This window comes from Camelus bactrianus, chromosome 27 (genome assembly GCF_048773025.1).
Source record: "Camelus bactrianus isolate YW-2024 breed Bactrian camel chromosome 27, ASM4877302v1, whole genome shotgun sequence".
NCBI classification, from domain to species: Eukaryota; Metazoa; Chordata; class Mammalia; order Artiodactyla; family Camelidae; genus Camelus; species Camelus bactrianus.
This window is the reverse complement of record NC_133565.1, coordinates 14,895,609-14,910,961: the sequence shown is the minus strand read 5'-3', so window position 1 is coordinate 14,910,961 and position 15,353 is coordinate 14,895,609. Positions and strand designations below refer to the sequence as shown.

Here is a 15,353-nt window from a genome sequence, read left to right as displayed (position 1 = left end):
TGTAGGAACAGGTGGGAGGGGCCTTTGGGCTGTGTGATATAATAGGATGAAAAAGAAACACAATCTTAACCATAGTTTCCAAAAGAAATCTGAGGATTTCAACTGTTGAAAAGTTTCTTTTTTAATAATATGTTTATAACATGGCAGTTTTGAGCTATAGCTTCCACAGAATTTTATATAATGCCAGGAATTAACAGTAGTCAAAACAATGGCTTCACTGAAGCATCTAATTTGTAGGAATGTCTTACTCCAGGGCTGACCATAGCTTTAATATTACCATATATCTTAAATCTATAATAAGTAAGTCTTTTTGTACCTTTCTAGAGATGCTTTAATTTTTAGAGTATCTTTCAGATGTAGGATTTCATTTAATCTTTACAACCTTATAAGGTAAAAGAAAAAAGTATTATTATTTCCACTTAAGATGTAAGAAAACAGGCTTGGAAAGATTTAGCGATCTGCCCACATTGGTTCTTTGAACCACCCATGGTCATTTACTGGTGGAACAATGGCTTGGAGTCAAGTCCAGCAAAGATCTGTAAAATCTCACAGAAATGTCTTGATGAAGAACCAAATCAATACAATGTCGCCTGTCAAGGATGATACACTTTTCTCTGCTTTATATATTTTTCTTAAAACTTTAAAAATTGGACCCTTTGAAGAGGAAGAGATTGTATTCTGATATTCAATTACTTATTAAATGGCCTCTCTAAAAGGGAAGAAAAAAATTAACTTTGTTTAATTTTACTCAACTAAGAAAAAAAAAATTTAGCCAACCCTAGGAGCACATTTCACCAAGCTCTGGTGCAATACTTAACATCCTCTCTTCTTCCAACTACAGTTTACCTAATCTCAGCTGCCACGTCGTAAGGTGTTGTTTTCCAAGCTTCCCCTTCCACTGTTTTCCCATCAGCCACTCTAACTGTGATCACGTTGCTGGTGTCCCCCTTTTTGTCATAAATGGCCAGTAAGAGCTGATGCTCTTTCTTCAGTATTTCAAACAGCTTCAATCTTTCCTTCACAAAATCTGGTTGATTTTTCAGCTGAAAACCATTAGAACACAGTCAGGCTTACACACAGCCCACTTTGCCTAACTGCTCAGCCCTAAATAACCAACAGCCCGTCCCTACCCCCATGTTCTCAGCACCAGCCTCTGTCACTCTTTGTTTTCTTCACCTCTGAAGACTCCCTCTGAGTATCCAACACCTTCCTAGCCCCCAGGGTCCAGCTCAAAGCCCTCCTCTTCTAACCTCGACACCCAGCGGCATAGCCCTTTTCCACATGTACACAATTTCAGCCCGTGATGACACGCCATCTTCCTCTGTTCTCTGATCGCTTCTCCATTCATCTGAACTCAACCAGATGGATCCCCTTGGGGCCAGGTACTCCTCCTTTGCTCCCACCAAATGCTCTCTGGTTGTTTTAACAATTTATACTGAAAAAGCAGAGAGGCCAGTTTCCATGACCCAAAAGCAGAGCTCAGCTATTTCAACTTCAATACACTAAGGTGCACTTTACAGCTGTGTGGCTGGCTCATCTTGTATCTAAGGCTTACAAAATTTTACACACACTGCTGTGGTCGAGTTGTAATTTAACTAGTGACTGTGTTTTTTCTTTATGAAGTATAGTCAGTTTACAATGCTGTGTCAATTTCTGGTGTGCAGCATAGTGTCCCAGTCACACATATACATACATATATTTGTTTTCATATTCTTTTTCACTAAAGGTTATTACAAGATATTGAATATAGTTCTCTGTGCTTAATTAGTTAACTACGTTTTAATTACAAATCCTGGGCAATTAACTACACAGGCATATTTAATTTACGGATAGTGTTTTGTATTATTTTCATAGCAACGACTTACCTCACTGTAAGGCTCGCTTTCCTTCTCCTTTTTAATGTCCTTTTCTTGGCTTTGACTAGGAGGAGGCTAAGAAATAAAGATAAATAATAACTCATGCCCATGACCACAAAGAGTAACACACCTGAAACCTGAGGAAGGAGAGGGACCAGCCAGCAGGGAGGGAGTCAGCACCCTGTGTCTGAGAGAGGCTCAAGGCTGGGGTTCTCCTGACATCACATCCAGCCCTCAATGGGTGATGCGTCTTCTGGGGTTCAGTCCTTCCTGAATGTGTACTTTCATACATTCTTGCTAAGTACACTTAAAGTTTTTCCCCCCTTAATTTTAAACAAATAATGTCACTGGAAGAACGGTTACATAGCTGAGGGCAGAGACTTCAAATGCACTATTTCATGAAGATATGGCCAGTGCACCACGGTTACTAACCCTGGGGAAGAAGGACCACTGTATGAGCAAGCCTTTAGAACTCAAAAAATGTGTGCTGTTACAGGAAGGTAAAGTGTACTTAAGGGGACCAAAACACTGAAACACGCTATTAAATAATGTTAAGTACACAAATCTCAAGACAGCCCCAAACATGGCAACAACAAAAAACCCCAAACCACCTGTCAACAGATCCAGCCACTGATTAGAAAAAAATGGAACGGTTTAGGGAAGTAGCTGTTGGTCTCCCTGCCCAAGAAAAAGTACAGTGAGTTTGAAACACTCCAGCATCTTTCCCGGAGAAAGGAAAATGGTATTTCTGCTAAAGGAGAACATCTGCGGCTGGCAATTTAGCGAAAGAGCTGAGGAATGACACCATCAGGTCAGTCTGGCGACGGCCGGAAGAACAGCGGCCCCAGGTGTGTAGTCGGTCACGGCAAGCGCGCCAGGCAGGGCTCAGGAGAGGCAGGCCTCGCAGGCACCTGCACCGCACTCCACCCCTGACTCTGGACTCCCGCCTCGGGAGGTCAAGCCCTCCGACCGCGGTCCCGCCCCGGAAGCCCCGCCCCGACCCCCGGGCCCCTGACCCCCGGCCCATACCTGCGCGCCCGCCGCAGCGCGACCGGCCTCCCCTGGTGCCGCGCTTTCCAGGCGCGCCTGGTGGCTCAGCTCCTCGGCGAGGCACAGCCGCAGGCGGTACAGGCGGTGGCGCAGCTCGCGGTTCTCGGCCCGGAGCTGCGCCACCTCCCGCGTCAGGCACGGCCCCTCCGCCTGGCACCGGTCGGGCGCGTTCAGCTGCTCGTCCTTCAGGCGGTGGACCTCCGCCCACAGCCAGCGGATGTCCTCCTCCTGCCGCTCCAGGCGCGAAGCCACGGCCTCCGCCGCCAGGGTCTCCGCCGCCATGGCGCCCACCTCCCACAGGTACTGACGCCGCGCGGGCTGGGGACTGCGGCGGTGGTCGTGGCCAACAGTGGGCAGCGACTGGGCGCACGGCGGCAGGCGAGGGTGAGCGACGTGGAGGGGCGGGCCCGGGCCTGCGCGCTGCGGGGGCTGGGGGCGGGGCGACCTGGAGGGCCAGGGCGGGGTCTGCGCACTGCAGGGGCGGGGCTAGAGGAAATATAGGGGGCAGGACAACGGGAGGGGTGGGCCAGGTCTGCGCACTGATTGCTGTTGTCTGAGTGAGGCTTAAGGCTCTTTGTGCGTGGGGTGTCTGCAGAATGGCCTGGAGAGCCGTGGGCCCTGCCTAGGCTCACGTTGCCCTCAAAGCTACCAGCATGTCATATCTCTGTTGAAACAAATTGTTCAAAACCTCGGGAAGGCTAACATGACCCTTACCAGGATGGTTCCTGTCTTTCTCCGCTTGAGTTCTCGTAGTCATCATTCTTTTAACTTGCAACCAGGCTCTGGAAAGTGGCCACTGGAAAAAAAAAAAAAAACCGATCTTCTTTGGCCTCGTGCTAAGGCTGCCTAAGTGCAGAGGCCACTGCACCAGGGCACACAGTTCTCTACAAAAATTTAAATCTGACGGCATAAAAATGCTAGCTCCTTGAGTCCAGGGCAAATGCCACATACGACTTTATATCCTTCATAACCATGAGCACAAAGCTTCCTGCGGTAGGAACACAGATTGGTTTTTATTTGTATTCTTAGGGTTTAGAATGTGGCAAACAATGTTCTAAGTTCTTTACACAGGTATTAACTTGTTTAATACTTAAAACAAGAGGCACTATTGTTACATCTATTTACAGATGGAGAAAGTGAAGCACAGAGAGGCTAAGTGACTTGACCAAGACCACGCCAGAGCCACATGACATAGCTGAGACTCACACTCAGGTAACCCAGTGCGTTGTTTGTGTGCTTAACACTATGGTGCCTTTCAACCTTGGTAAACTTTCACTGAATGGGTCATGATGAGATGCAGGTAATGCATGCCATTAGAGGTCCGAGATGAGAGGCTCAATCTGGACTGTGCACTTGGGAAGGGAAGCAGGTGCTCAGAAGGTAACGGCTGGCAGATATTAGAAAGGTGAAGAGGTGGATGAATGCCACTCTAGGACCATGACAAGCCAGAAGAAACTGAGGGGCAGGACACACAGCTCCCAGGAGGAGGGTCCAAAACTGACACTCACCACCGTGTCTTTGTCATCCCCTCCCCTCATCAGCTTCTGGACAGTCACATAGGCCCACGGGCCCCACAGCCTTCCAGCCACTTCGCCACCTGTCTCCACAAGGTCTCTGCTCCCCCCGTCCCTGTCCCACCATGACCTACCTATTTATTGGCAAATGCCAGGGCCTTACTTATGCTTGCAAAGTGCCCTAAGACTCCTTTGTAATTTGTCCCTCTTAGGCTCCCATCCCCAATCACCAGGAGCCCTCTGATCTGCTTTCTGTCACTACAGGTTTGCATTTTCTAGAGTTTTCTATAAATGGAATCATCCAGTACGTATTCCTTTTATTTGGCTTCTTTCACTCAGCATAATAACTTTGAGATCCACTCATGTGGTTGGGTATATCTTTACTTCTATCCGTCCTCTCTTTGTCTGAGCAGTATTCCATTGTACGGCTATTACACTACATTGTAGTATAATTAACTTATCCATTTACCTGTTGTTGGACATTGGGCTGTGTCCAGGTTTGGTCCAGGATCTACCTCACAGGGAGCTCATCAGCTCCCCAGACTCACCCTGTGGTTATTTCCCCTGTTTCAGAAAGCAGAGTTTGAATAAACATCATCAGCAACTGGCAGAATCCCCATGGGGGTTCCCTGACTCACAGACCGAAGGCTCTTCTAGTAAGAAGGGCCAGGTGGAAGGCACTGAAATTTTCTCGACCTTCAAAAGAAGTACAGCAAAACTAACACCATGTTCCTGGAGGAAGGGCAGAGATGACCGCCACCCTCGAGGACTTGAAAGGTGCAGGTGTGAGATTCTCACCACACCTCCGTTTACCTCACCTATCGAGCTCATGTCGATGACAAACATGTGTTGAAGGATTACAGTGGATGATCCTAAATTTGGTTAGATGGTGACCCTAGTCACAGCTGCTCTTCCAGGTGTGCTAACATTGGTGGAGTCTAGCAACATAACCTCTGATGACTCACATGCAGCTGTGGACATGGCTAATGCTTTTTTCTCTATACCTGTTAGTTAAAGGCCATCAAAAGTAGTTTTCTTTCAGCTGGCAAGACTAGCATTTATGTGCATGTGTATATGTGTACATGTATGTCCACACATGTATTTCCTCATACTCTGTGCTGAAGGGGTCAAGAAGCAGGCATACCCAGCAGCAGTGAGCACACTCAGCATCAAGATCTTGGCCTCTAATACCATTGCTTACCAAAGGAACCAGGGCTTCTGGGAGAAAGGGCTGATTCCAGGACTGGAGCCCACAAAGTTTCAAGATAAGTCTGGAGCACCTTGTTTTGCTAGAAAGCATGGAAGTGCCCACCACCACCCCCAAAATGATGGAAGCATGTCACCAGGACACAGGAACCGGCTTGGAGGGGCTCCCACTGGCCACACCTGGGACCACTTGAACATCAAAAATAATTAAGTTCAGTCGTGAACAACAAAGCATTGAAAAATACAGGAATTCATACTGATAATCCCGCTAAATGGTAAATGCAGAGGTAAATGTGGATTTGAAAAATATCACTTTGCCAGCATCACAGAGAGATCAGGTCAGGCAAGAATACTCTAGGGAGAAGCTTTGAGAAGCAGCAGGGTACTTTTATGGTTGTGAAGTGTCTCCCTGTAGAATGTTGATTAGTTGCAAGGGAGAGGACAAAAAGGAATTATACGATCGAGAAATCATGCAATACTTGATCAAAATTAACATCACCTGTGAGAAACAGGTGGCCATCATGCATCCCCTGACTGCATGATCTCAGTATAACCACAAGGAAACAGCAGATAAATACAAAGTGAGGAACACAGTGTTAACAACATGGGGATGATTGGGGAGGAGAAGCTTTTCTTCAAAAATGTCGATATCATAAACAATAATGTCTGTAGAAATGTTCCAGGTTAAAGGAGGCTAAAAAGCCGTGATGAGTAAATGCAACACCGATCCCAGATTGGACCCTGGGAGTGAAAAGCAATAAAGGGCATTATTAGGTTGACCAGACAGAACTGGAACAGGAATGGAATATCAGACAAAGCTATTAATGTGAATTTATGAGGTTGATAACTGTCTTCAGGTTATTGAAGGGATTATCTCCTCTCTCAGCAAAAACAAGCGGAAGAATTTCGGGGAGAAGTGTCATGATGTCTATTACATCCAAATAGTTCAGAAAAAAAACACACTGCAGAGGGAGAGAGAACAAATGTTAGCATAGGAAATGTTCACAGCCTCAAATGCGAGGCATCTGAAAATGAGTACTGGCTCCGAAAGCATCTTTCAGACTCTCTCCCCCAGGGAAAGCCCTCGGGAGCTCTCTACGGCAGACGGAGGGAAATCCAAATTTCTTTTCAGGACCATATAGGCCGGCCAGATTGAGCTCAGGACTGATGGCCTTTCTGTCACTGCCCCAGGACCCCATGCCCTCCAAGCCCACGTGCTGCTTCATGGAGCCCCAAGGTGCATCCCTCTCTCTCCTGCTCTGGGATTTGCACACTCGGAGTCTCAGCCTGATAATGGCTCCCGTCCACTCTTAAGATCCGACTTCTTTTCATCTTGGAGGTTGTCGCTTAAGGGCCACCTCTCCATTCTATTTAAGGTCTCCCCACCCCCATTTTCTCTCAGCATCTTTTTCAGCTTTGTTGTAATTACCTCATTTCTGTGTCACCTGATTCTTTTTTCTCTCCCTACCTGTGCCTTTTCTCCAAGGAGGGAGGTTGTCTGTCTTGGTCACTGTTATTTTGTATCACACACCAGCACAAAGTGGGTGTCCCAGTAAGGAGAATCTTGGAGTAAGAATGGCCTGTGGAGGCAGTAAAATGATCGAGAGGGGCAGGCACCGATGAAGAAGGGGCGCACAGAGGATCTTTAGGGCAGTGAAGCTACTCTCTGTGACGCTATTACGATGGATACACATCATTACACATTTGTCCAAACCCACAGAATGGACACCACCAGGAGGGCACCCTAATGTGGCCCTTGGACTCTGGGGGGTAAGGATGAGTCAACGTAGGTGCATAATTATAACCAATGTGCCACTCGGGTAGGGGACATTGATAGTAGGGGAGGCTGTGAGTGGGCGGGGCCGGGGGTAAATGGAAAATTTCTGTGCTTTCTGTCAACTTTGTGGTGAACCTAAAACTGCTCGAAAAAGATAAGTTAAAAAAGAAAAAGTGGCCGAGAGACTACAAAATACCACCAGATGGTGCTGATTCCCTCGGAAGTATCAGTGTGGGGCACACGCCCTTCGATGCTGGTGCTGAGAGTGGTCGGGATTCTGTGACTTCTGGTCCAGTTCTTGGGAGACTCCAAGTGCTTCACAGGATTGTCACAGTGCAGCCCCGGGTTTGTGCTTTCAATGGATGCTTTAGAACATCGAGTTTGTTGGTATTGAGGCAGGAAGAGGCCACCAGGTCAGGAGAACGCTGCTGTTGAAAAGGTAGTTTGTTACAGCTCCCATGAGGAGTGGTTGCTTTGCTCCAGCCCTGGTGGGACCACGTAGGGAGGCACCAGGGGGCAGAAGGAGCAGGAGGAAAAGGTGGGTTCAAGTCTTTACTCTGGTTTCTGCTGGAAGGAATGGACAAGGCTGGGTAAACAAGCTAAGGATGAGCCAGTTTGAAATCTTTCAGTGCGCTGTGGGGCAGATGGGCTGTCTCTAGTTTTCCGGTACCTGGCCCTGGATTAGGACATGTGGAGTGGCCCCAAGTACTAGAGCCCCATAAAGGCGGTATTTAGGAGTGTGGGCTCTGGACTGGCTGGCTTGCCTATGAAAGTCATGCTTGCAGGTGAGTCCTTTGTTCTGTCTAGGAACTGGCTACTCCTCGAGGGGCAATCTCTTCAGAGTCAGCAAGACCCCAAGATGGTAAAACATCAGAAACACGTGGTTATGTGATATCACTTATATGTGGAATCTGAAAAAAATGACACAAATGAACTTATTTACAAAACAGAGAGACTCACAGACATGGAAAGCAAACTTATGGGATTTGGGATTTGCAGATACTAACTACTATATATACAATAGATAAACAAGGTCCTACTGTGGATAGCACAAGGAACTATATTCAATAGTTTGTAATAACCTATAATGGAAAAGAACATATGTATGTATATATAACTGAATCACTATGCTGTACACCAGAAGTTAATATAACATTCAATTTAATATAATTCAATTTAAAGAAAGAAACACATGGTAGTACAAAGTTGCATGATGACCTAAAATTATTTTCTCAAAGTCACATACAAGGTCAGAAGCAAAGCCCTTCCTTAGGGTCACCACCACCAGACCATCGCAAGGGAGTTTGGATTTCTGAAGACTAAATCTTTCATGCAGGTACTTGTAGAAAAGTATCAGATTGCTTCTATAAACGGAACTGGCAAGAATATCATGATAATCACAGATCTTTTCATCAAGTTCCTAACTGGAAAAAAGTTTTTTAAAAAACTGGGGTTCTTTAAATCATTTCTCTGCAACTGCTGATGATCCTATGGTGACTTTTAAAGGCAAGACACCAGAAGTGAGTGGGAGATACTTCCCTCCCTCGGGCAGATGGAGAGGGGCAGGCCCTGGGAGGTGTACAAGCGAGCAAAGAACCGGTCACCTGCAGACCCAGCCAGGGCGCATCCTAGGGTCACCCAGTACCTGGGGGCTCCAAGCTGGGGGAACACGAAGGCTGGCTTGGAGCACTCATTATATCTTGCTAATCTACAATGGGGTGTGGTTTGTGGCAGGGGTCTCCCGGCCCCTGCAGTAATCCCTGCTTCTAATCTGACTCGATTAAGTGGGCACCAGGATCAGATCAGAGGAGAGGGCTCATGTATGGGACTGAATCACTTAACTAAGACATCACATAGAAGGGTCCGAATTTCCAAAAGAAAAGGGACCACACTGGTAAGAAACAGCGCCCAGCTGACAGTTGCAAAACAAATGCCCGATGCAACCGATAGCTCTGGCTGAGTTCCTCCGCTGTCTGCAGCCAGGCGGTCAGTCAGGCCGTGTCCAACCCCAGCCTAGGTCACAGAGAAGTCCAGGGAGAGATGAACAGCACGGTTCCTGACCCAGCTCCCAGCATCACAATGAGGCGTTTCAGTGTGGACTGTGCGACTGTTATGTTTGTGATGCTGAAATAATCGTTTGCGGGAGGTAGCGGGTAAAGCAGGGGGGCACCTGTGGAAATGCTCACTTGGGGACAAGAGGCAGCATTAGCGAGACTGCATCCTGTGCATCTTACAAAGTTCACTACAGCAAGGGGCCAACTAGTGCAGCACAATCCATTTAGGCCACGGTGGCTGGCTGCAGGTTTAATCCAAGGCCTCCCCCTCCTGGCAGACCTGTCATCACCTGGCGCGGCGGGATAAGTCCGCCTCCAGGTGTCCGCGCGCCACAGGCGCTGCCTGCCGAGCTGCCCAAGCCCAGGAGGGGATGCTTCCTGGCTCTGCACGTGCCCAGGCTGAGGAGACAGGCTGGGTCTTGGTTCTCTTCTACAAGCCAACCACTCAGAGAGAGCAGGAGAGGAAGAGCCCACCGCCGTCCAAGCTCCCGATGAGTTATAAACAGGATGCTGAGCTGAGTGCTCCCACCCTGGGTGTACAGCGGCGTGTCCTCCTTAGGAGCACAGTGAGGTCCTCGGGATGGTGATAAGAAAAGAGTGGAGCCTTTTTTTCCAAAGCTGGGCTCCAGAGGGCCAAAGGCCTGCTGTGCTTTTTGCTCTCATCTGGAGGAATTCTGCCCTTACCTGCCCACCTGCTTTTTTCTCTATTTCCAAAGTAAGAACACAGTTTGCTGGGAGAAATGGTGAGCTGAGTGATGGTCTGATCAAAATATCTGGCACTACAGCCCCACTACTTAATAATGGCCTTCAACACCACACTGATTTTTATTTTAAAAAAATATCCAGTACTTCTCTCTAAAACCTCATGATACAGAAGTAAATCTCTTGTATCAAGAAAAACCTTACACAAAGTCTCACACACCTGAGGGGTGGTTTCAGTTGTCTCAAAGACTTGCTCCTTTCTGGTTTTGATGAGGACTTGTAACTGCAAGGCATAAAATATTAATAGATTAAGGTTCTGTTAAAAGAAGCTGGTCTGAGCTTTCATTCTACAGGTAAAGGCACAAAAAAATATCCTGGTTCCTCAGAATGTTAGAGTTACCATATGACCCAGGATGCCAATGCTTGGTTTACACCCAAGAGAAATGAAAATATACGTCCACAGAGGAAACCCTGTGTGAAAATGTTCATAGCAGTGTTATTCATAATAGCCAAAAAGTAACGACCCAAATGTCCACCAGGTGCTCGCTTTGGTGGCACATATACTGAAAAAAAAAAAAGTTGGAACAATACAGAGAAGATTAGCATGGCCAAATGTCCATCAAATGATAAATGGATAAAAAATGTGATATATCCATAAAATGGAATATTACTCTGCAATGAAAAGAAATGAAGACTAGAAACATGCTACGACATGGATCAATCTTGAAAACCTTATATTAAAAGAAATAAGCCAGTTACAAAATTCCACATATTGTACGATTCCATTGATGTGAAATGTCCAGAGACAATAAATCCACAGAGACAGAAAGCAGATTAGTGGTGGGCAGGGGCTGGAAGTAAAGGTGCTATTGGGTCCAGTGTTTATCTTTAGGAGGTGACGGTTGAGCACGTCTAGGTATATACTAAAAACCACTGGCTTGTATTGCTTTAAAAGGATGAATTTGATGGTATGTGCATTATATCTCATCAAAAGCTGTTATTTCAAAACATTTACATGGAAGCCTTCTCAGCTGTTTCTCTTCTGCTAGCCTTCCAAAGAAAGCCCTGCAAGTGCCTATTCCAGTTTCCCTGCCTCCTTCCTTCTGAAGGAAAGGGTTTGGATTGATCAGTATCTTAAGGGAATAAAGAGGAGGGAAGGGAAAGTGAGCGTGGAGATAAAAGCTGACAGAGGAGGGGGTTTGGGCAAAGTGATGCAGCAGACAGATGCTCTGGGGCCGTTGTAGGACTTGTGGGAACAGCGGCATGGGAAGGACATCCCTGTTGATGATGCTGGGTACCACTCAAGTCTTCAAGAATTGCAGAAGGGGAGTTGAGCTATTTTGAAGTATTTGGTTGTTGGTCTTCATTTACCAGAACCATAAGAATCCTAGCTTTACAACAGTTACGTACGTTTGAAGATTTGTCTTAGCGGAAAAAATATCCTTGGTTTTTAAGATAGTTGTGGTGAATTATGATCTTACTGTAAACTCTTCCAGACCACAGCCCCACTAAAATGGTCCATCCAGGGACCAAGTCAAGATGGTGAAAATGAATGTTTATAAATGGTTTCTTGTTTATAATTTTAGGCTGTCATGTGATATAAATACTTACACATATTTCAGGTTGTCATTAATGTAAGGTTATCAGAGACGTATTTGTCCACCCATTGATTTATTAATTCAATATAACTTTATAGAGTACTGTGGTAAACAAGAGCAGTGTCCTTTATTTTTTGTTGTTGAGTCCTTTGTTGTTATTAAATATCAATCAGACGTTAAAAAAAGTTTGGTAAATATTTTTACAATGTAATTTTAAATGTTGATAAGTCAAAAGTAGCCTGAGTATCTATTACAGTAATTATTTAACTTTTTAGGTAAAGGTCTGTTACAGGGAGAGTTTTATTGACTCCTTGATTTTTTTTCTTGTAAAGAAATCACCTTGGCTGAAAAGGAAAAGGGGGAAGGAAAAAGACCAGGTGGAGTATTTGCTGTATCTTTAGCATTGCAATTCTTTAAAATTTCTGAAGCATGTGTAAGAAAATGTTAATACTTGTTAAATATAGAGTTGGAAATATGGGTATTTTTTATATTCTCTTGTTTTCTATACTTTTCTGCACATTTGAACATGTTCCTCAGTACAAACGAAAACAGAAATATTTGATTTGTGAAAGAAATAATCTGATTGTGGTGGTGGTTACACAAATCTATCAAATCTGTACCAATAATAAAAATTTTTTGGAACTGTACAGCAACCACAAAAGGAAAAAACAAGAACAGAAAATAAATGAGTGCTTGTAACTAGTACCATCTTAATAATGTGTATAGTTTAGTATTGAGCCAATATCCGTGTTCTGGTTTGGATTATTGATTGATTATTTGATACATAACTAGGATTATATAAAACATTGTCATTGGAGGAAGCAGAGTGAAAGGTACACGGGAACCCTCTATACTGTTTTTACAACTTCTATGCGAGCCTGAAACTACTTTAAAATTAAAAGTTGTTAAAAAAAAATATGGCAATAACATTATTAGTATTTAACTGGAGAGATTCTTTTTCAAAACTCAGATTCTAAAATGTTCAACTTCTTTTGCCACCGGGAATGTCCTATCAATGGTCAGAATTTAGAGTTTTAAACTGACTCTTGTAGGTGATTACTTAGGTAATCATTCTGGGCTGTTCCGGGCTATCCTGCAAGTTCTTTGCAAAGATCCACTTCCTTCCAGCCTGGGGTGATCCACCCCCCCACCCCTCACCGTGTGCTCCATCCTTCGTGGGTGCCTGGAAGGGGCTGCTTTATGATGGGCTGTAATGACACCTCCCTTCAGAAGGAAATCCATTTGCTCTGACTGGTTGGAGGTAGAATCAGCTTGTACCAACCAATGCCTAAGAGATCTTGCTCTTCTTACCACAAAGAGGACCAGCTGTCATCCTTAGAAACATATATCGTTAAACAAATGCGTCCCAGCACGGCCACACTAGAGGCTCCAAGTCAGCACTTAGGCTTTGGGACCTCAAAGCCAAAAATGATTTAATCAGTGCAAAAAATGGAGGCAAGAAGTTGTTGTATTTCACTCCATGTCGCCAGCTAGTGACATCACGGGGTGCAGGAGCACCGTCGTGTCTTATGTTTTATGTCCTTCTTTAATTGTGTACGGGGCGCAGGTGGGCAAAGAGCTTGGTGGGTGAGCCTTGGATGCTGAAGGGGCCCCATTAAAAGGAGGTTTTAACTGCGGTGCCATCAGCTCTTTGCCAGGAAAGAGGGCCTCTTGTGAAGATGGGAGGTGGGACCAAGAAGATTGTAGGAGACAAAGTCTCAAAGGGTGTGAACCAGGGGCTTGGTAAAGGTGCTGCCCCCAGCTAAGGCGGAAAGCCCAGTGGGTCCCAGGGGGGCAGAAGATGAATTTCACTGATGAGTGTCTGGAGGCAGCAGAACCTCCCTGCGATGCTGCCTCCCACACCCCACCTGAGACCCTCTGTGCCTGTCCTGGGTCAGTGGCTCAGAAGAAGCCACATTTGAAAGGGATTCTGTATCTTTTCGATTTAGGATTTTCTCCAGATATATGCCCAGGAGTGGGATTGCTGGCTCATATGGTAAGTCTATTTAGTTTTTTGAGGAATCTCCATACTGTTTTCCACAGTGGCTGCACCAAACTGCATTCCCACCAGCAGTGTAGGAGGATTCCCATTTCTCCACGCTCTCTCCAGCATTTATCATTCATGGACTTTTGAATGATGGCCATTCTGACTAGTGTGAGATGATACCTCATTATAGTTTTGATTTGCATTTCTCTGATAATTAGCAATATTGAGCATTTTTTCATGTCCCTCTTGGCCATTTGTATGTCTTCATTGGAGAATTGCTTGTTTAGGTCTTCTGCCCATTTTTGGATTGGGTTTTTTGGGGTTTTTTGTTGTTGTTGTTGTTACTCAGTTGTATGAGCTGTGTATATATTCTGGAAATTAACCTTTGTCACTTGCATCATTTGCAAATATTTTCTCCCATTCTGTAGGTTGTTGTTTTGCTTATGGCTTCCTTTGCTGTGCAAAAGCTTATAGGTTTAATTAGGTCCCATTTGTTTATTTTGCTCTTATTTTTGTTGCCTGAGTAGAGTGCCCTAGGAGAACATAGCTAAGATTTATGTCAGAGAATTTTTTGCCTATGTTTTCTTCTAGGAGGTTTATCGCAAGTGTGCGTTAGATAAAATGTGGTTCATTGAGGCCAAGTACATTGTTTCCATTTCTGTGTCCATATTACCTGTGATTTATGCTGGGGATGCCACAGAGAGTTTAGGAATATACAATATATAATGGCATCTTAGTTCAAAGTCAGTTCACAAAATGGATTACATAGAGACTATGGTTAAACTCCAAATGATTTGGAAAAACATAATTGTAAGTGATGTCATTGGTATAGAAATCTGAAGTGGTTTTATTAACTATTAAATTATTGAAAACTGAAAAAACAATGGGATTCTGATTCCTCCATTTCCTTCTTCCCAGTTTCCATGAAACCTATTTTTACATCTTGCAAGAAATGTGACGATTTACTCCAAAGCCCTGTAACCAGAAAAATATCTGTGCTTTCGAAAAACGGCCCCTCCCTTCCCAGCCCCAGCAAGATATTATTCATTTTGAAGGACATGTAATGATTCACTTTTCAATGAACTGACAGGTGCTGGTTTAGAAAAATGTGCACTGAATCACGTTTTCCCTTTTATACACAACTGGAATTGCCAAGTCTCCAGCAACATCCAACTTTAGAGAAGGAAGGAAAGGCAGTGGAAGAAGTGGGTGAGTATCTTGGCAGGACCATGACGCCTGCTTATGTCACGATGCAGAACAGACCCATCGGATCTTGCAGGATGCACCTGCTGCGGCAGAAGAAGCAAGGGCCGGAACTTAGCCCGATCCTGACAGTGTCCTCGAGACTGATGATCAAGAACAAAGCAGCTCTCATTCCGCCCCGACCCCTGGCCAGTCCCAAATCAATGTGCAGATGCCCATCTTTTTGAGGGTGTGCCCAGGCCACTGTGTCACTTTCTTGGGTTATTCCCCAGTCTAGAAAGAATGGTCTTTGGAGGGCACATTGTATCATAGACAGTTGATGTTGGAGAAGCGGGCTCCTGACTGTCGTGGACTTTTGTTCTTTGTCGGAGCTGCAAACTTTCGGAGCATCCCTGATACCTCTGCA

General features: G+C 45.2%; 1 protein-coding gene and 1 long non-coding RNA gene across 4 annotated transcripts in view; one reads left to right on the top strand and one right to left on the bottom strand.

Moving 5' to 3' along the window:
• TARS3 (threonyl-tRNA synthetase 3) overlaps positions 1-3,188 on the bottom strand; it is a 38,237-nt gene extending 35,049 nt beyond the window's left edge. For both annotated transcript variants that reach the window (XM_074354110.1, XM_074354111.1), the window contains exons 1-3: positions 2,886-3,188; positions 1,866-1,931; positions 847-1,043 (exon numbers count right to left, since the gene is read on the bottom strand). In XM_074354110.1, the coding sequence (XP_074210211.1) occupies positions 847-1,043; positions 1,866-1,931; positions 2,886-3,188 (566 nt within the window). The remainder of the gene's footprint in view (positions 1-846; positions 1,044-1,865; positions 1,932-2,885) is intronic.
• LOC141575253 (uncharacterized) lies at positions 3,070-14,656 on the top strand. 2 transcript variants are annotated; one of them, XR_012502701.1, is made up of 3 exons: positions 3,070-3,206; positions 4,034-4,118; positions 4,994-14,656. It is a non-coding gene; the product is annotated as an uncharacterized LOC141575253 (long non-coding RNA). The 2 variants fall into 2 exon arrangements; XR_012502702.1 differs by having other exon boundaries at positions 3,152-3,290.
• Positions 14,657-15,353: the final 697 nt, after the last annotated feature.